Here is a 22,277-nt window from a genome sequence, read left to right as displayed (position 1 = left end):
AAAAAGCTTCATATTGTCTTGAAGGAGCCGGAGTGCATAAGACTTTTGGAGATTCTCTCTCTGCCAAGTCACGCTTATTGGGTTCCTGTGGAAATGGAGCTGAACCGAGAGGCCGAACCGCCTTATTATTATAAATAATGCTCCTAAATTTGCTGACAGAAAATTATGCCGAAAAAAAAAAAATACTGGTCAAGACGTGCCTTCTCAAACCCAAGGCGTTTAACAGCTTTCCAGATGCATAATGACAGGAGAAACAAGTCTTGTACTTGGCCTGCGGAAGGCACCGGTTCATGCAATTACCATAAAAGTACCGCAGGCCATCTTCAGCAGGCTTACAGCACTCATCGTACTAACCAACCAGTCAGTCCGGCAGTCGGCCAGCGAAGCAGAGCTGAGCCGTCTGCCGATACCGAGCGAGCGCCTCCCCTTCTGCCCCAGGCCAAGGATGGACACACCCGCTCCAGCGCCTCCGCATTCCTAACATTCCTGCAAGCCTGTCACATCTGTGCTGGCCAGTCTGATTGGGCCTGCAAACACAGAGCTTAGCTGAGCGCACACATGCTCAAATGCGCTTCCAGCTCTGGGAGGAACAGGGGTTAGAGCCGGGGTGAAGGCCATCAGGCTGGGGGGGGGGGGGGGGGGGGGGGGGGGGTTATAAAGGGGCAAAAAGGGCAGCTGAAAAGGGCAGGGGCTTGTGGAGAAAACACAAAGCCATAACTGTCTCTGCCAACAGTTGCAGCAAGGCAGCCTCTTTCCCCAAAACAACACCCCAGTGTGACCCCACAGCGAACGGACAACAGCACCTGCTGCAGGCCATCCCAGCAGAGGATGGCAGGGAAAACATAATGCTCGCTCCACCCCCTCCTGACTGTCCCTCTTGGTCTCTTCAACAGGAGAAAGGAGGGTAAACATTGCATCACTAAAGCGTAAAAGATTTCACCAAAATGTCACAGCAAATCACTCAACGCTGGCATCCGAAGGAAAAGAATGAGAAAGGTACGGATCTCCCTTTGTAAACTAAGATAACGGGCTCCAAATTGAACATTTCAGGCAACAGCCACCTTCTGAAATATAGTCAAAGAGAAGCTGTACATCGCAGGATAAGCAAAAAAATTAAAGCGCAACTCATCCTGCTGCTAATTATTACCTCTGTCTGTTTTTTTTTCCTTCACACTAAGGACCCAGCAGAACTGGTTGTATCAGGTTGAAGTTTTGGTGTGTTGTTTTTTTTTTTTTTTTAAGACAGATCGCTTCCTTAAACTTGTATTTTTACCAGAAGTGATTTACAGCGCCGCGGGTCTGCAGCAGGCATCTGCTCAGACTTGACACCACGGTTGGAGCTAGGGGGGGGGTGAAGGGTGGAAAGGCAGGCATTTGGTGGTGGGCGGGCGGGTCAGATAGCCAGACGTCCACAAACCAGGCAGCCATAAGAGGTGAATATAAACAGCCAGACACTCATTGATTTGAGCGCACAGCCTCGTTGTCCTCAGCTTCGCCACAGTTGCACTTTTTCCTCTCCCCGGCAGCACTTTCAAACCTCCCCTGATTCTCTTGATGATTGCTCAACAGTCAGTCAGATAGCTGCAGGCGGCCACTCTGAACTCCCCTGATGAGACACACCCATCGTTCTTCAATATATGGCCACTGGAATTTTCCACTTCCAAGCTAAGATAGCGAGGGGGAAAAAAAAAAAAAAGTCATCTTTATTCAGTCGTCATAACCTTCTCTCCCTACTGCTCCATTGCGCTTCCCCGAACCCGCGCAAGCTCCCTTGTTTCCCTCCCTCCTCCCTTCACATAACATTGAGGTAATCCTAAATTGTTAACATACTGCTCAGCCATGACTGAAAACATTCCTAACGTCTCAGCGAGGGAGCTGACAGGGAAGCACCAGGCCTGCGCAGTCATCAAACAGTCTGCTCAGGGCCCTGCTCCCATATCTATGCACATATCCCCCCCCCCCCCCCCCCCCCCACACACACACACACACACACATGCATGCACTGAACCTGCTGCTAATTCGGACCTCGAAGGTCAGAACAGACACCGGCCATCGTTTGGCACTTTTCTCCATTTTCATACCCAGAGTGCTTTGCAAAAGTGACAGCTGCAGGGGTGTGGAATGGAAAGAGGCATGTGGTACACCTGTTGAGACCAGAAAACGCAGGTGAACGGCGTGTCAGCACAGCCCCAGAGCAAAACGAGATGGGCTACATTTTCCTTCTTTTTCTTCTTTCAAGATGCTTCCTTTGAGTTCACCGTGTAAAAGTTGACAACTATTCGTTTCACGGGGAACAAATGTACAGAGGTTCGAGCGTTCTTTGATGGACTCCGTTTTAATATTTCCATCAACAAACGAATGCTGATGAATATTCCGTTTGCGGTCGAGCTGCAGTCGGTCGCAGAAATTCACCCGTCAAAAACACAACATTATGCAATCGTGTAAATGTGTGATTTTCTGTCCACATAGTCGCAGGTAATTACCATTTCTTTGCTGGTTTTGTTGCTTCGCATTCCATTTCTGAATACGTCAAAGGTATTGTATTGGATTCAGGCCTGAAGACATACCAGTTTCACTCTTGTGCACTTTCTTGGGGCTGTCGGCGTCTTATAAAACTCCTGTCACGCCAAGCCTCTGGAGGTCACGTGTCGTATTTCATTTCCTATTTAGGGACACAAACTGTGTTCCATCTTCCATCTTGTAATTGGGCAGTCTTATTATGCTATGCTGTCGACAGATCCTAAACTGTAATCTGATGTGCTCTGCAGAGGTAGCTCGCTGAATAAAAGGCCAGGGGTGTTAAAATTCCCGTCCACTTGACAAAAGCATTATTGTTTGTCCTGCATAAACAAGCACAACAATAAGCGTAACAAAAAATCAAAATAGTGCTTAAAAATAAAGGAGCTGTGGGCAAACTGTGCCCCCTACAGACGTTTTGCAGTAGCTCGGACTGAGACCGACAAAGCAGCAACTTTAGGCAACTATTCATACAGGCAATTGTGCAATAGTGAGTGGTAGAACGAGAAGGTAGCGATGAGTCATGTCCTAGGCCCTGATTGTAAGAGATTGTCATTCAATCTTTTGGAGAGATCTTTCGCGCCAGTTTTAATGCCGCCTCCGCCTACACCTTTCACACCCCTGCATCCCAGCATCAGACCGCATCCCACTCACACGTTTCAGGCCGCGCTAAGCAATCAGTTTAGTAGGCTTGGCCTTGACTGATCCCAACAGAATGCTCCATGACCACTGCTAGATGCCGCAATTGTTTCTGCTCAACATAACGTGCTATTCTAATAGCTTGGATTCAGACAAACAGAGGTGCTGAATCTTCATTTCAATCCTGAAAGAGCTTAAAGATGCCCTTATGTGCGAGGTTTCAGCGAAACGTTATTCTGCCTTGAACTCTGGGTCACCCCAAAGTTATCTGAATGAAAATAAATGCCACTAGTCTAGACAGCCTTGTGGAACACAGATTACACTTGTACAAAACCGTCCACTAGCTAATGGAAACTTGCAAAGGTTTCCCACAAAACAAAAAAAAAAAAGAAAAAAGAAAAGGAACAAAAAAAAAAATGCTAGCAGAAAATAACTGGAATTCCCGACGGGAGGGATGGCTTGTCTGCTTTTGGAGGCCGCTGGGATTCTGAGACTGCAAGGTAGACAGTATTACATGCTGTGCAATCGTTAACATTCTCCTAACCTCACGTCAGGGAAGCTTTTAGACGTCTGAGGTAATCACCTTGTGCGGGGGCTTCTTCTCGGGCATGCCTTCGCTCTGCCAGCAGAGCCTCGGATGACTTATTGTAAATGGAGAGGGTGTTTGGAGCCTTAGGGGAAAAAAACAGCCTCTAAAAGGGCTCCTGACAGTTTGTTGCTATGGCGGAAAGTTTGTGCTTAGCGTTCGTTTTCGTTAACGCTCTCGTCCCAAACCAACAACGACAACAGAGCTCTGCCAAACAGGACTGGGCAGTTATTGGGTTAAAACGAAATGAAAGATTTACCTGTTGACGCTCCTGTACACAGGAAACATAATACACACTTGTAGATTGACTCTGGCATAGTGAAATTTTTTTTTTTTTTTTTTTTTTTAGAGAACTGAGTTCAGTTTTTACTTGATTAGAACAAACACAATTTACAAACTCATGTACACCTATTGTGGCATGCAGTCTGTCACCATGCTAACCTATGCGGTTCCAGTTTAGAGATCACTACCATGGAAGCGCCACCTGTCATTGGCCTGAGAAAATTAAATAAAAGCCTAAAATCATGGAATGTTTTCTTCACACAGAGATACCTTTATGCCTTTCATCTCAATTGGGTAGGAAGGCCAAAGCAAAATACCGCCATCACATTGCCTTGCAACGCATTCAGCACTGCGGCATACACACTTTAATCACCAGATGAGCCCGGCTGTCACAGATGGTTTGTAGGTACAAAAATGATGCCGCTTTAGCGCTTCAAGAACGGTGGTGCAGAGAAAAGCCAAAAATGAAATCGCAATTATTGTTTAAATGTATGGCAATTTAGATTTTTGGCAAAATCATACATCCCTAGTAGTAATGAACATATTTTGTTTTATTTAAGATGACTGTATTTATTCCTATTTAAATTAAACTTACTCATATTAGTGCCACCACTAAGACATTTTGTCATTTGGCTCTAGATAAGTAAAGAGAACTACATGGATTTGTCTATGAAGTAAATCCTTGATTTAAATGGTAGTGAATTCCTTGTTTTTACAACTAAAACATTGAAACTACACTAATATAAGTTAAATGAAACCAGATTATGGGAAATGTTTGTCATATAATAAAACTAAAAATAAGATGTTTTTGAGTAATTATTTAGTTTGTTTGTTTGTCTCCACTTTGCACCTTGAGCAAAAGCAAAACGAGGCAGACAATAGAAACTACACTAGCTGAGTTAACGTAATCATGACCTTGTTTTTCAGCATTAAAATTTGTCCCACAAACGAGCGGATGAGATTCCATCCTGGGTGAATCACACCGAAAAAATCCAATCTGACGTCAAGTGCCAAAAGGCCTCCCAAAAACAAACAATTACCCGTGAACAAAAACAGAGTCTATCTAAAAGTTGAATGGCTGACACTGATTGTGTTTAGGGTCCCGCTGAAGCCCAAATCACTGTCATATGTTTATTATAAGCTGACTCACAATGGTTGCAAAAAAATAAATAACCTCACAAAACCCAAAGACTTTTTGCGCTGTCAGAGCACAAGAGAAGCAGCATGGAAAGCAGGGGGGCAAAAAACATAACGCCAGTCAACATTTAGTGCTGTTCTGCACAATTTCCAAGTTGCATTGAAAAATGCAATTACAAGAATATTCTGTGTAACAACAGGACTTGGAAATGGGATAAAATTATTAAAGACAAGTGTGAATAATTCGCTACACCTGGATGCTAGTGGTTCTGCTGAAACACTTGCCCGTATCTCCATCTGGAGGTTTTAAGCACATCGAGGGCTCAACACCTGCGATTTTATGAACATGAGGCAGGAAACAACACAACCACATGGATCTTTAAAACCTTCAACAGCAGAGCATGCCAATGGCATGTTTTTGTTCTTAAGTCTTGCTTCATGCTGCGCTAATTATCTTTAATTTAACCAAGCGATCCAGCATCAAACGCAACATTTTAACCAGACACCCACAGGCAATGTTTTTTTTTTCTAATACTGCAAGTTTAGTGAAAAAAAAAAAAAAAAAAACTGAAATCTGCTGAGTGATAAAAGTACACCAGTTGGGAGAAAGGGCGGAGAAGTAAAGACCTGAGTGTAAAAAGCAGGCTGTAAATAAAAAAGATTCTGCAGGAACAGACTGATGTAAATCAGGCAGGAAGAGGAGCTGAAAAGCAATAACCACCTCTAAAAGTGCGAGTGACTGGAGGAGCCTCCCCGTGGGTCACAGCTCAACAGGTACAGACATGTTACACAGAGCTACATGTGGAAAGTAAAAAGAAAAACACAAAAAACTTACTTGTGGGTTTAGGTTGTGGCTTAGATTGTGTGCTTTTTAATGCAACAAAGTAGATGTTTGCATGTTTCAGCCACAAATCACTGCAAAATCCCTGGTTTTCCCATTAATAAGCACTCCTTTTGGGTTGACATCCCTGTAATTGCTGTTGTTGCGTTGCCCTGGCTGTGTACTCACCATACATTTTTCCCTCATCTGAGAGGATGATTTTCCTTCTGCCGCAGGGAGGGTAGATTGCGAGGGCCTCCTGAAAACTCTGCTCGATATCTGGGCTCCATACGCCCTCTGCATCTCCGTCCATGGTCTTGTCCTCATTGTCCCCGTCCAGCCCATCTTCTGGGCTACCGTTGGCGCTCCACTCGTTGGACGCAATGGTGGCGGCTCCCCCTGGGCCCGACCCTAAGCCCCAAGATCAAAGGGTCAGTGGGAAATCTGTGGAACAAAGCAGTGCAGACGTTTTTACTTTCACCTTTTTTTAAAGGAGCGGTGAGACGTCTAACAGTTATTCGTTTTATTGATATGCGTTCACAACACATGACTCATATAAATAGTATATAGTCACTTTTCTGTTAGGACTGCAATTTCGACCAGGTTCACACACATTTTGAGAGTCCCACATTTTTGATTTTAGATTTATAGGAAAATCAAAGCTGTATACATGTTCAAAAATAAAAACACTGAAAAGATGAGGGGCTTGTAAGGCTGATAGCAATAAAATATATATTGATCATTTTTAGGAACACAACAGACAATATTTTGCAGTTAGGAGGATCTAAAATCAATAGGTGACAAAAGTGAGGGCCATGGATCTTAAGCTTCTCCACCCACTTTTTGTCTTCTACTTTGAATGTTTTTAAATAACACCTTCCAAGTTTCCCAATTGCATCACTAACAGATATGAAATAAAAATGGCAAAAAAAAAGGGGATTACTGTATTTTTCTGACTATAAGGCGAACTTAAAATTCTTAAATTTTCTCAAAAATTGATGGTGCGCCTTATAGATGATTACTGTTGTGCTTACTGACCGATTTTAATCTGCTCAAATGTGTAAGTACGACTTTGTGAGCAAAGAAGCCGCCTCGCTCCGCTCAATGGATATTTGGAGCATTACGGTACACTGTGTCACTACCTGATGGGACCCCTGAGCTGTCTACAAGACTGCCTGACTGTAATGTCTAAACTAGAAGTGCATTCATGTAAGGCAGCCCGCGCCTGGAGTACACCCTAGCAACAATGAACCAAGCAAGTTAATTCATTATAAAAGTTCTGTTTATTTTGGCCTTTTGTTCGAAACAGGGCAATGTAGTCCAACTACTCTGTCCTCCCGACAGAGACGGATAGCTCTCCCTCTCGTGGAGTATGGGTGTACACGGAGGGGCGGAGTGATATTACACACTTACACACATATAACAAACATCAAGAATATTTAACGCGCCTTATAATCCGGTGCGCCTTATGGTCCGAAAAATACGGTACGTTTTGAAACATCTCGTTCATCCATAACATGGCCGGAAGGTACTCCAAAAACCTGGTGCTTCTTTGTCCGCTGGCTTCACCAAACTAAGACATGTTCTTCCATGATGCTTAAAGTACATTTTCTCTCCCATCAGTTACGGCTGGATATGCTCAGAGGATGTGGAACAAAGCTAACAACACCATAAAAGAATAATGAGATTTAGGCAACATTGGACGGACCCTCGATGAAAGAAAGAATGAGGTCAACAAGGATAATTCACAATGACAAGGAGGGCAGAGCTTTCGAAATTTGCTTGAACGCTGGCAGAACATCTAAGCCTCTCTGCTGTTTCCTGTGTGTGATGACATGTCAGACTGTAGAGAAAAGCCATAAGAAGAGATTGCTTCTACTTTTCAACAGCCAGTTTAGTAACACATGGTGATTTAGCAAAAATCTCAAGTTCTTATTTTCCAAAAGCACCCTGTAGTGTGTGACCTCCATGCCTCAGGCGAACCACTAGGACTTCATAACTATTAAGCTACACGCAAACTCCTTAACAAAAGAACAAATACGTGTACAGCTGAGTCTTATGGACAGTGAAAGGTGGTGATTAACTATCTTTTTGTAAAATACTTATCCATAAGATCAAAACACAACTTAATTTGAAGTAGCACTAAATCCTTATTCGATTTGCTTATTTTGTTTGACAGGAAAATGAAACCAAACAATACATAAATAAAACTTTCTTGCGAATACTGTTTCGGATAATTAGAAGCCACCGTTTGTCTCTTTATGACACTCAACCAGTTAGGCAACTATGTGGAAGCCTGGAAACTTTTGCTGTTTCAGCTGGACGAGCAAGTTTTATGACGGCATGAACACAGCGATGAGAGATAACCAACAAGCAAAAAATGGTATGTTTCTCTGCTTATTTTGATTATGGTTTCTAGGCAACCAATCTCTCAAGCGAATGCTTGTTAAATACTCCATAAGAACACGAGTAATTAGACCTTTGTTGGCTCTTTCTATACTGCTTTTCCCTCAAAAATGTTTTTAACTATGAAACTGCAAAGGCATAGAAAGCTGTGAGAATTCATGTAAAGCACAAGAGTGACACTTTATTTTCACAGTCCTGTCATCATTACCATACTTTATTCTATTTTATTTATGTAAAATGTTCAGATGAATTCAACATATTTCATGAAACAAAGTTTAAAGACCCCAGTAATCAGCATCGGTCTCTGAGAATGTTTGAGGTTTGGGAACTGTTTCCCAATGCGGTCGAATTATAGCTGACTGCAGGAAAAGATCTTAAGTATTTTTCAAGCTGGGTTTTTTTTTTGCCGTTATATTGTTTCTGTAATAAAAGTCAATGAGGTAATGATCCTCCAAGGATGCTTCTCTTTCTGTTTCAACATTTCACCAGACACTGACAAATGTGAAGTAAAATGGATAAATACAGAGAACACATTGGGAACGAAATATTTTAACCAGATATATGGAGGCTCTGAGTTTACAAGACATGATTAAGACAGCTATAATGATTTCTGATTATATGGTATGATTGCCATATTTCATATTTTTTTATTATAGACTCTGAGGTGACATGACAGTAAGTAAGGTTCGGGTGTAACGGTCGAGTGTAACAGTCTTCCATTAACCCTAGATGGGACTGACTCCAGAGAAACAAGATCAGGGCTCCCCGGATTTGGTGTTATAGTGACTTTTATTTTCCATGTAATATTTGTTATTATATTTAGAAAAATCCACCGCTCGTATAATTATATTTTGTTGTATTTATCTGCCACATCTAAAGGGTCGGTCCAAGAAAATATGTTCTGACACTAAACTGGTAAGAGCCACATAAAGAAATTAGGACCACAGGTTTATGAGTTGCCCCCATTACATATAATGCATGTGCATTGGTCTGAAGAGTGTAAAATTTAGTGTGGTGCTGAGTATGTAAAAGATTGAGTCAGTTATGCTTTGATGTTATATGTCAATTTTCTTTTCGGTACTGATCCACTGATCATCCTCTACTGAACGTTCAGTGCTCGATACACATACTAAATGCCTTTATTGTCTCGCTGAATCAGAAAATAATGCCAGGTCAGGTGCTATTTCAGCTTCTTCAGGCATGTGGTATGCCAAGGTGAGTTGGTCTTAATCAGTGCAGACAGAGTGCATGCATGGTGTAGAATGAGATAAAGTCTCTTTATCCTTGTTGATATTTACAAAGCAGTTATTAAACTGCAGGAACAAATATGTGGCATTTATGTGGTATCTGAGTCTCAATGCCCATGCCGTCAGACTTTTTGTCACATCTATAAAACATGTCACCCAAGAGAACCTTGAAATCACATTGTGTATGCTTCAATATAAGAGTTTCAGAAAAGTGACGGTGGATTCTTCTTTACCAAAAGCTTTCATCTATCAGAGAAATGCAAGGCAATTATACAATAGTGTATGGAGCATTAGTAGGAGGGGATTAGTGTTTATTTTACCACTTAATGGTAAAATAAAGGAATATCTGAAAACAGGTGGCATTTTGAAACTTATTGCAACTGTAATAAACATAAACAGAAGAAATAAATTATTCCGATTTTAAGTATCAACACATCTACAGTAAATACAGTATGTGAGGGACCAAGATTGCTAATTAATGGCAGAAAAATATTTCTTGCCTAAACATTGACATCAGCTGTCTTTCCCTTTTAACATCTCGATTCCCTTCCTATCTATATTTTTGAATAGTCACAGAAAATTAAAAGCAAAGCAGTCACAGTCCAATAATTAGGGTCTGCCTCATGCAATTAGAAATTAACTGCAGTCACTGAACCCGAACGACAGTTTGACAAATATCCACAAGTCAGGCTGTTAATTTTAGCTGAGAAGCTACCCGTATGACGGAGCCATTGCAACACGATCACGTAACACTGAAAGTGAGCTCTCATCAACAGCACTAATGATCCACCACCGAACACATAGATCACAAGGCTAGATCTCTCAGGATGACACAATCTACGCACAACAATAGTTTCATCAGAAGAATTGCACCCTATTTCAAGCATCCTCATTATCTCAAGGAAACAAACATAAAAAATGTAACGTTTGTTTAGTGTGAGGATTTGTTTTTTTTTACTAGCTGTTGGACTTTTTGAACAAAATGACTAAGGGATATGGGATTTGGAGCATGTCCACTGTTGCTACTTGCTCATCCAGGAGGAGGGAATGCTGAAAGTCAATGACTCGATGCAATCTGCTAGGTTTAGACAGAAAACATTTTAACCAATCTGTCTGTAGGATCTAATAGAACTGACTTTGTAAAATGCCTTCAGATGACACGTTGTGAATTGGCGATATAGAAATAAACTGAATCGAATTGAATTTGGTAACACTTTGTTACTAACATCTGTATAGAAAATGAAAGAAACAGTAACAATGATGAATATCAATAGAAAAAAAATGGTAGAAAGAAATTATGTACTAATTAAGCAATCTTCAGCTGAGGTTTTAAATGGAAGTAAGAAAAATGTGCACAAATGCCTCTCTATGTATCCAATCATACCATGAACCTGTAAATATTTACAGAATTCCTATTCTTGAATTCGATATTCTGCATTAATCCAAAAAAACAGACAATTGTCCAATGATATCATTATGAAAGTAATCCTTAAATAGTGCACTTTTCTAAGTTTTGCAACAGTTTAGCAGTGTGGCGTGAAAGCTGTATTTTCAAGTAGACAACATCTATTAATAATGAAACGGCAGGTGTTGTGCGGTATGGGAACCGGTTTTGTAATTAAAGGCTGTTGGCGCGATTAGAGGGGTGTAGAAGTGGCTGCACTATTGTTGATGTCCAATTATAGCAGAGAAAACACCGCAAACCCCTTCTGCACTGCAAGCTGTGAAGAGCAGCAAACAGTGCTCGGCACAACGAGCAATCTGACGACCTCAGCAGAGCTCCGAGCGCTCACACCAGTGTGTTCGAGAGAGGTGCTGCAAAAGAGAGGCTCTTCACCGCGAGAGGGGCCTGAATTCCAGACATGTCCTTATTAAGAAAGGCCTGCGAGAGCTCACTGTTTCTCCTCCTGCTTCCCTTGTGTCAACTCAACGCCCTCCTTCCCTCCCTCCACTGCTTCTCTGCCCCCCCCCACCCCCTAAGTCAGAATGTCTCTACCCAAATAAGGGCAGGAGACCAGGGGATGCGTGTATGGGAGGAGTGGGTTGGTTGACTGGCTGGCTGGAGAGCAGAGGGAGAAAAAGGGGTGTCCATGGGGGGAGAGAGGTGAGTGGTATTGGAAAGAGGAGGAGGGTGGGGGGTGGGGGGGCAGATTGTTGTCCAATTTAGGCATCCACTTTGGGGTCTGGAAAACAGTGGGATTGTTCCAGCTGGAATGCAACATCAGCACTGAATCGCTCCAGCTTTATGACGTTCAGAGCTCAGACTAAAGGGAGGGCAACGACTGTTGAGCCATTTTTCAATGAGTCCTCTCCGGTCGCCACAGGATCGAATTCAGGATTGATTTATTTTTTGATAAAGGTTAGAGTCTGTTTTATGAATAGAAATTCAAAAGCTGCTTTAGTGCTGACGGAATGTACTGTTAAAGGTTAAGAGTGTCCGGATTTTGTTCTACAGGGGTTTATGTTGCAGAATACATTAATCAAGTTGCTACTAACATTTTCTTGGATCCATTAAGGTGTGGAAATCCACAACTCAGTGATGATTAAAACGGCTTACTTTTTAATCGACATCACTTGAAACATTCTTAGTGGGAAAAGAAAAAAAAAATCAAGCAATTATTATCATCACGGCTTCCTTTCACGACTCCATGTGTTAAACATTTGATGGGAGGGTTTCTTAAAACGTCCAAACTGAATCACACATCGCTCTCACACTTAGCAAAAACAAAAAATCAAAAACACACCTCCCCTCCCACTTTCTGGGAGTCACGCCATGAGACTCTGAGACCAACACGCTTCAGAATTCCAATGTGCAGCAGGAATGTAAATAATGCTGTAAAGCTCTGCTCCTTGTACATTCACTGAAACAGCACCATTCATGCACCAAAATCCCTCTTCCGATTCTCCCAGGGTGCACCAGGGGCGATCACATTGCAGTCTGTTTTCAGCAATCGGCTTATCCCTAATTCAGTTTTAGCTACGAACTGGTCGGGGCTGTGCAGAGCTTCAGTTTTGCTTCCTAGACTGGATTGTGCACTAATGAATTCCAGTAATTCAAATGAGTCACTCTGACGCTGCCGGATCACATGGAGGAAAGCTGTTACTACAGCCTTATAAAGGGAAGGGATTCCATCGCACAGAAACTAGGAAAGCCCATTAAGATCTTCAGCATTGTGTTCAGGTAACAGCAACCACTTTAAATTGCTGTGCTTTTAAACATGCAGATGACAGAAAATACTTCTTACTCATCTTCCCCTGAACACCAACATCATCTTCATGTTCCTAGACTGCATGTAGATAAACTGACAGACCACTAGGAGACGAATATTAATCCATAGTCTCAGATTTTTTTAGGCTCTAATGCACACGATGTTCCACCAATGTAATGTTGTGAAAATACAATTGTTAAGCCAGCAGATGTTAACCAAAATAACAGGACAGGATATGGAAACACATGCTAACATCTCACCATAAGAACCAGGAAGGTACGTTAACATCGAATGTGATCCAGGAGAAAAATTCGCCAGACTCGCCTGCTGTTGGTCGCTTTACATTCCGCCTCTTTCTCGCAAACAATCCGCGCTGACAACACGCTGACAACGCAGCCATTTTTCCCCAGCCCGCTTTGCCGCATCATCAGATGGGAGGAGTGTCTATCTGCTTGCCGGCTCCTGCTGTCTGTTCAACTCACGGAGCGGGGGACATGGATTTTACCGAGCGAGAAAAGCCGAACAACGCCATTTGGGTGCATCGCTGGATCCTCCAGAGATGCACCCGGTTCAGCGAGGACCCCCACCTGTAGCTGCGTGGATGACCGGTCATTGCAGCGGCCCTACCGCCTTGCCATGACCGAGCCTGAGGACCTGCTGCCCCGCGTCGGTGGACACATCTCTCTATGAGACACCAACTACAGGGTTTTCAGTCAGTAAATCCATCATTGCTCAAATGAAATATCTAAAATCTGTCTAATTTTACTGCCTAAATATGTAACACGACAAAAACAGATTTGTGCTGAAATAAATAGCTTACCCTTAACGCAACACGAACTGACAAAAACAGTTCAGTTTTTTTAGCGAAATTTTGCTTTGCTTTATCTATAACTTCGCTCTATTCATGCATCTACCGTGACGCATGGCCGCGTTAATCCACTAATGAAAGCTCCTTTACATTTGGGTTGTCAAAAGTATTGATACTCTGAAATGTGCCGATACTCAAATGCTGTATCTGGAAACAATACTAATTTGGCACGGTATTAATACTAAATATTTTAGCATGTGAGGCAAACGAAGAAGCGAAACCCAAAGATCTTGACCCTCCTGTGAGTAAACAGTGCTTTAACGTGGTGAAAACGGAGTGAAGCAGCACAGCAGACTTGGCCAAACATCTCAAGAACCGACACCCTGGCCTTCATGATGAATTCCAATGATACAATTGAAGATCCCGTTAATAATTTAATACATTGAACATATTACTGATGACGTATTACAGACCGGTGGTCTGCATTAACTTGTTGTGATTAGCTGTGCCTAGCATGCTACTAGGCATGTCTTATATTTGGGTTATTTATTCAGCATTTATTTGCACACTTATTTAACCAGCATCTGTGATTCTGTTGAGAAAGCATGTTCCATGGTAAGAGTGTAAAAGGCGAGTTTTTCATGTCAATAAAATATTTTTAATGCCTAATTATTTGTCTTTTTTTATCACTGTGGTACTGAAAATGGTATCAAGTATTGTATTTATTCCTGGATATCGATATCGAGTTTGAAAAGTTAGTATTGTGACAACCCAACTTTACATAGGGATAATATATTTATTTAATTCACTCCAAACAACTCGTTCACGTTCGGTGTGAACACACCTCGAGAGCCGCCTGAGCCAAACAAGCGGTATTCCTCATTTGGGCATATTATGTGTGTTTTAAGCTTAGGAGATGTATTTGCTTCACATTATAAGAGACCATCAGTATTATTGATTCATTATAACCTGAGCTCATGTAAAGTGCAATAAATACCAGCAAACATTAACAACTAACAAATCTGTCATCTTCTTAGGATTTATTTATTGAAAAGACAGAAGTAGCTACATGCAGTCATGTCTTTCTTTTCTCGTTTTCCTTTTTTACTAATTTATCATCCCTGTACATCTGTACAACTTTTAAAAAAGGTTTATTTTCCTCAGTGTAGCCCATTGTTAGGCAACCAGTTTAATTTAAACTGGCAAAATATTAATCTGATTCCAGGTTGTTGTCATATAGGTCAGACCAATAATATAAAAATAAAGATGCACTAAGCAGGCTTTGCAGGCCAATAAAGATTTAAGTTTTTCTTTCAGGTCTGACCTGCTAATTCCAATGTCCTTAGACTACAACCAAAGCAAACGTATTGGTGTAAACTTAGTTTTATTCTAACAACAAAATGTAACAAACATTGAGCATAAAATAACCAAATCTGCTGCCAGTTCTTTGATAGAGGTAACATTTTTGAACAAAACAATACATGCAGTGAATGAAAGAACATCCACAATGATGCATACAAGCATATATACCTATTTTGAAGTTCTCACACTCTTTACTGATATGTTTTTACTCTAAAATGTGTTTTCAGTTTTTATGCATTTACCGAACAGGACAAAAATCTAATTCGATTTATTCATATTAATCTTCCAATTACTGATCAAGAGAAAATTTATTTGACTAAAGTTTTAATTACTGACAAAAATAACATTATAGAAAACCAAACGACAAAACAATGGTTACAAAAATGTTTTTCATCTCCATTGCTTATTGTATATTTCTGAAAAATTATGTTAATCCTTAACTCCTTTCTTTTTGCTATTGGTGTTCTGGGGTAGACAATGCTTACATTACCTACCCCCAACTACAAAAGGCTAACCGGGTACATTTTTGGTACACTCTAATCAAGAAAAATCTGATGTTTGTATTAGATTAGATTTTTTAGTTAAAGTAAGTTTATTTATATAGCCCTTTTCAGTAAAGACATTCAAAGTGATGTTTTATGACTAAAGCAGGCATATCCAAGCCTGGACAATATAATATCCACTTGAAAACAGTCAACGTTAACGTTTAGATATCTTTAAATAAAACTATATTCACATTTGGAGAAAACAAAAGTTTAAATGACTAAGGAGTTGATTGTGTTTTTGCCGACTTGGTGTACAAGCTGTATCTGACTGCAGCATGCAGAGTTGTGGGGAAATCCCCTCTCATCAATGAGAGTCCTCCAACTTGCATCTCAAACATGTATTGAGTTTGAGCTGACATGCTGCTACCAGTAGCCATATGGATGTCAGCTGCTTTTTCTTCAGTACCAGTGAAGATTACATTTGGCATGAAGCAGTTTTGTGTGTAATTCAGTTAAGTGCACAGCGAGCCATGCACCGTATTGAATCAGAATAAGAAGATCACAGAGTATGCCGACACAAAGTTTTGGTTCGGCCTTTTGTTTCTCCCCAGTAGCTGCACCTCAATGTCCCCAAATAGAGTTTAGTGATAGCTGGGAGTCCTCACTGTATTGTATTGGTATCACTTTTTAAAGTTGTGCTAGAAAGGATTGCAGTTTGCACTTGCTTATACACATTGTGCATGTTGTTCAGGGATAAAAGCTTTGTTCTATACATACAAAGAAATCTAAATAGTGAATAAATAAAAGGCACACTGTAAATTAATGTGTCTGTGTGTCTTTGTCCACAGATAAACCGTATTATAAGGCGCATTAAATATTCTTCCCAAGTGTGTAATATCACTCTACCCCTCCTCGTACACAGCTCTCTCCTGAGAGGCAGAGCTATCCGTCTCTGTCGGGAGGACAAAGTAGCTGGACTACACTGCCTTGTTTCTAACATAAGGCCAAAATAAACTGCACTTTTATGTTGAATAAACTTACTAGGTTTATTGTTGCTAGCGTGTACTCTGAGCGCAGGCTGCCTTACATGAATGCACTTCTAATTTAGACATTACAGTCAGGCAGTCTTGTAGACAGCTCAGGGGTCCTATCAGGTAGTGACACTGTGTACCGTAATGTACTCTGAATATCTATTGAGCGGAGCGGCTTCGTTGCTAACCAAAGTCATACTTAACTGATTTTTGCACACATTGTACCACATAAAATCAGTCACTAAGCACAACGATGATCATATATAAGGAGCACTGGATTATAAGGCATACCATCAAGTTTTGAGAAAATGATTTTAAGTGCGCTTTATAGTCCAGAAAATGCAGTAGTCCACAGATCAGGTCATAAAACAAATTTTTTTTAAAAAGAAAATCACAGTTGTGTGATTTTTTTATTTTTTTTTTCAAAATTGAATAGCCTTTTAAAAGGTTTCTAAAATTCTGAATGTTCTGGTGAGCACCAAAACAGCTATCATCTGGAAGTAGAAGCATAATTTCTCCATAACCCTGCCACGGCAAGGAGCCCCTCTCAAGATTTCTGATAGAGGAGTCGAAATGATCACCAAAACAGTTGTCCAAGAGTCAATGACAATTCACAGAGAGCTTCTTCCTGAAGCTGGAAGTGCAGGTACAGTTTTTTTCTCAACAATAACAAGAAGAAATGTAACCAACCACAATGGTCTCTATTAACACTGACTGCACAAAACTTCACTGTGGAAGGAAAAACAACAACATTAAAGCTTGTTCAAAGTTTGCTGCAGAAGATTTGGACAAGCCAGTGAAAAACTGGCTGCAATACTGGATGTAACTGTACACACAACGTTTGAGGGAAAATTGGTTCATAGGTGTGAACATCTTGGTCTGGTAATTCTTACAGCAAATGTTAAGGCTAGACATTATAACTGCAGGAAGGATGAATAATGAATTTCTTCAGATAAGAATCTGAAGAGGAAACAAGTTTGATTTACAAGCTAAAGTATTGTCGCAGACACTTGGCAAACGAAAGTCTTTATTGGTTCCAAAGACAGAAAGCAAGATGCTAAAACGGCCCAGTCAATCACCTAACTTGTTCCCGAATGTAAACCTACAAGAGATTTGAAGACAGTATGTGTGAGCAGCTGAACTGGTTTCTCCGTACGGCAAACGTCTCGTGGGTGCCGTTGCCAAGCAAGGCTCTTCCACAAAGTGTTTAATACATTTCTGTGTTATTTTTAATGCTTAATTCAATGTCCCGTTGCCATTTTTTATCCATAACCTCATTTGTGGACTAATCTTCTCTGATTTCTTTGCTTGTATGGATAACTTGGGTCATTGCCAACACCATGTTTAGATTTTACATCAGTGGGCACAGGGAATATATTTTCAACTGAGAGAAAAAAATGCTTTTTTTTACCTGCTAATTATCACTCGGTAAGTAATTGATCTGATTTTGACCTTTTGGATTTAATTACTGACCTGAAGAAAGTTTTAATTGAAAGCTGAATGGATTAAGATGAGCCTGTATGCATTTTAGTTTTGTAATGAAGATGATAAATAGAGAAATAAACTCTTCACTAAATTGTCCAAAAAAAACTGCTTTACTTAATTTTTCAGAGCAATTATAAAATCAACTGTTTAATGCGTCTTTTAGCTTGTACGCAGAGATTTATGTGGTTGTTTAAGAGAAATCCAGAAAATCTAGAAATGTTTTTACTCTCCCACAAACTCTACGAGAAACCAGCTTCCTATTCACAGCCATGTAACCCCCCCCCCACACCAGCAAGATTCCAAGTCCTGACGCATATTGCAAGCAGATTTCCCTCGAATCTGCCTCTTTCAATGTTGATCCTTCAAACTTGTTCTCCTTTCATGTCTCTCCTGTCAGACTGTATACTCCTCCGTCTAGTTGCAAACCGCTGCACTACACCATTTGTTCCTGTCCTCAGAAATTCAGCTTTTGTTTAGCTGCCGCAGGGCTTGTGACAGTTCTTGGCAAAAAGAAACAGATCACTGCTGGCAGGCCAAAAAGACCCCCCCCCCCCCTGCTTAGCTGGGTCTTAAATGCACCTCGGACAAACCTTAGAGTTTACACACGGTAAAAAAAAAAAAAAATCCCCGCCTGAAAACTCCTCCACGCGAGAACCGCACGTCCTGTTAAGGCTGAGGGGGTCTCGCAGATGCAGTCAGTGCTCTTCGTCACAGCGAGACCCCTCGACACGCAGCCACACAAACACACATTTGAAGGGTGGGTGGAGGTGGTGGTGGGGGGGGGGGAAACAACAGGTCCTGGCAGCAGAAGGAGCAGCTGCTCTCTGAGGTCAGATTACAGATGAAGAAAACATTTTAGGGTGCAGGCCAGGAAAGCTGCTGGGACAAGAGCTTTATTCCCTCTGACCCACAGGTTGTACAGTAACGGCCTTTTCAGCAAAGCACACACATTTCACTGCAACACAACAGTTCATGTAGGACATGTGCTCAGTCAGACTCATGCAATGCAAAGTGCCCGCTCCAAAAAAAAAAAAAAAAAAAGGGAGTTATCACCCTTCCCTTTGCCTCCTGCGTCTGTGAATGGCCCTAATAAATTCGCTCCAGCTCCTCCAATAACTTCCTCCTACTTCCTATCTGGCAGGGCGCTCAGGAAACAATCAGAGCTGAGAGTAAGGGGAGCGCTGGACGGCCAGCAGCTCACACGGCAAGAGCGGAGGGAAAATCTGAGACACGCACGTCGACTCACGCACACGCACACACACACACACACACACACACAGCATATGCGCCGCCTGTCAAGTCAAACATTTGTAGTCTGATACCAGCTGTGAGCCCAAAGAAAACAGCGACCCTCAGAGCAACGTGTTGCAGGCAAGAATGATCATCCGCAGCTTCAGCGCAGAAACGACTGAGGGTAAAATATGCTTAAATGTTAACCAAAAAACATGAGTTAAAAATATTACACGGAGTGAAAAAGAGACCAAAGCTAGAAACATAAGACCGTTTTACCCCCTGATTGCTGTGCTTTTAACTGCAGATGCTCCCGGCTATGTGGTCTACAGTCCACTGTCACGCTTTTAAACAATCGGGCTTGAATTTAGCTGAAAAGGGAAAGACTGACACAAAGTAAGCCACAGGGCATTTTTTTCCCCCCCTTCCAACAGCCTGAATCAGCATTCTAATCGGAAATTTTCCAAGGAACGTAGCGGAGAAGCCGTTCTAGCCTGAATTGGTCATTTTGTGGTGAGGGGAGCGGTCACAGGCCATAATCTGTGAAACCCTTAAGACATGCAGCAGAACGCGCCCGGCCAATAATTCATCCGACGGCATAATTCAAGGCATTAAGAGCAGCCGCAGTTTTGATCAGTGTCATATGCGCGCCAATTTAGCAAGGAAAACTGCAACCAAACACGAAAAAGCCAGGCAACTGCTGGGATTTTGTTTAGTTTTTTTTTTTTTTGTTTTTTTTGCGCCGTTTCACAATTTGACACATGTGCGATTGTTCCTGAATATGACTGAAATGAATGCGCACTGTGCTGTAGAAGGAGATCATCACCCCCCCAACTTAAAACACTCAGCACAGAGGGATTAAAGGAGTTTCACATGAGTGCCCTTGGGTCACTGGAGCTCCACAAAGACGCACCAGCCACACACAAAAAAAAACCAACACACACTTCTAAAACACAAGGCAGACTCCGGCTAGGAGTGAGCCTCCTGCTATCTGTAATGGAGGCTGCGATTGTCCCAGAAGTCTCCTTCTTCTTCTGACCACTTTTTTTTTTTTTTTTTTTAGGTAACATCGGCCCCACCAGTTGGTCTCCAGAGAAAGAAGAACTAAAACGTTTAACAACTTGTGGACAGCTGACACAAAGAGCACACTGTTCTAGGCCACTCCCCGGCCCCTCCCCTGAGTGGTCCGAACAAGAGGCCAGAAAGCTTATCTGTGAAAACCTGATGGTTTGGAGCGTATGTAAACATGTGCCCTGCATGAATGCGAATACAGCGCTGATAAATAGCGTTGGAGGGGAATCTGAGAGTGAAGAAGCGAGTTTATGTTACAAGATTTGGTCTCCCTTGCTGAGACTCTTTTCGCTTTCTTCTCTGTTGAGTGAGTGCCACAAACAGCTCACGTCACATCGTGCTCTCTTCATCCAAACTCCTTCCCGACTATTATATTCTAAATCGCCACTAAAGGCCGATTCGCAAAGCGCTGCAGGCCTTTTTTCTCCCGTGTCCGCACACATAAGTGGGCCTGTATTTGTTCACTTCTGGGCTGACAGAGGGGTAAGTGTCCGCCATTCGGACAAGCACTCCTGGGCACGGTGCTAAAAAGGCAGCCAAAGCCGGCACAAACGGGCACGAGCTCATTAGCTCGTCTTCTCGTGGGTTTTTTTTTTTTTTTCGCAAAAACGGGCGAAGCGGCTGCCGACGGTCAACCGAGCTGCATCCAAAGCGAGGGAAGGGAGAAGATGTGCCTCAGCGTGGGAATAACCCAAAAACCATGAATTATTAGCAAAACAATTTTGTTTTGCAGTTTGTAATTCTGCATGAAATGAGGATTTTCTTCTTGTTTTTTTTTTTTTTTTGCCTGAAGAAGAGAACCCATGGTCATTAACTCGCTCTGATAAAACAACCTGAAGGAACACAGCTGGAGCACGGCAATCAGACAACAGACACTTTGAAGGGATAGTAAACCAAATAATCTAATTGACCTTTGCACCCACAGAGCTGTAAAACTTTCTCCTTTGCGTTTAACTTACGCATAGAGCAAATACAGCCAATCTGCCAGGCCTAAGAAACGTAAACTACATGGAAGAAGGGAGAAAACCGCAATGTACGTGCGGAGGCCCCCACGTATTCCTGCTGCCTTAAAACAAACACAGGGAATCTGTTGGAGCAGCAGAAACACTTAATACTTTCCAGATTTACCCATCAGCAGCAAATCTATTATTAAGCGTCTGAAGCGAGTCTCATTTACAGAGGAGTCATTGTTTTGTTGGCTTGAGGAGAACTTTTCTCTCAGCACATTTGAACCATGGAAGCCAAAGGTAACTTCTTGAGTGAGCTTTTAAAAATGCAAAGCTTTTAATTTCATCTGTGACTTGACATCACCTAATCATGACAGGATATATGTGACGTGTGTCAAAAAAAAAAGTCCTGTTGTATGAGGATGTTTTTGCCACTGATGTTGACGTTCGCACATTTTTTGTTCAAATGACTTAAAGCAGGTAGCCAAAATTCATTGAGAGTTTGTCAAGGCGTGTGTCAGGCGAAGGGTTAAAAGGTTCCTCCGCTCGGTGTGACCAACTTGACAGACTGCATTCTGCTGCCGAGTCAAACCTGTTGATTGTCAGTAATTCGACTGTGCAGCTCTAATGACTGCATGGATTAGGAATGTTGTTTTGCACCGTTTCAATTCGGCGGAAAACGTAAAACTCTGTCAAAATGTGTAACAACGCTCACGTAGCCTGAACCGAGAAAGAGAGAGAGAGAGAGAGAGAGAGAGAGAGAGAGAGAGCAGGCACACGCAGAAAGGACAGGTGTAGCCCGAGGTTGTATCTAATTATACAATTAGCCTGCTGCATATCCATGGATCTCACATCCTCACATATGAGTTATGTACTTAGTAGGACTTTGCAGAGTATCAAAGGCACGCTTTTAGCTTTTGACATGAGGAAACTCAGAAAGAAAGCAGGAACCGAGCATCTCATGAGATAACTCGGTAGAAAAGACTTTAGGTTTCAGCGAGAGATGCATTTTCTT

General features: G+C 41.8%; 1 protein-coding gene across 8 annotated transcripts in view; it reads right to left on the bottom strand.

The window, feature by feature from the left end:
- Positions 1-22,277, bottom strand: part of tead3b (TEA domain family member 3 b) — a 36,370-nt gene that overhangs the window by 12,682 nt on the left and 1,411 nt on the right. For all 8 annotated transcript variants that reach the window (XM_021317810.2, XM_012865137.3, XM_012865136.3 and 5 more), the window contains exon 3: positions 6,171-6,425. In XM_021317810.2, coding sequence (XP_021173485.2) covers positions 6,171-6,294 — 124 coding nt within the window. In that variant the 5' untranslated portion in view covers positions 6,295-6,425. The remainder of the gene's footprint in view (positions 1-6,170; positions 6,426-22,277) is intronic.

Source organism: Fundulus heteroclitus, chromosome 20, assembly GCF_011125445.2.
Source record: "Fundulus heteroclitus isolate FHET01 chromosome 20, MU-UCD_Fhet_4.1, whole genome shotgun sequence".
Taxonomy (NCBI): domain Eukaryota; kingdom Metazoa; phylum Chordata; class Actinopteri; order Cyprinodontiformes; family Fundulidae; genus Fundulus; species Fundulus heteroclitus.
This window is presented reverse-complemented; position numbering and strand designations above follow the sequence as displayed.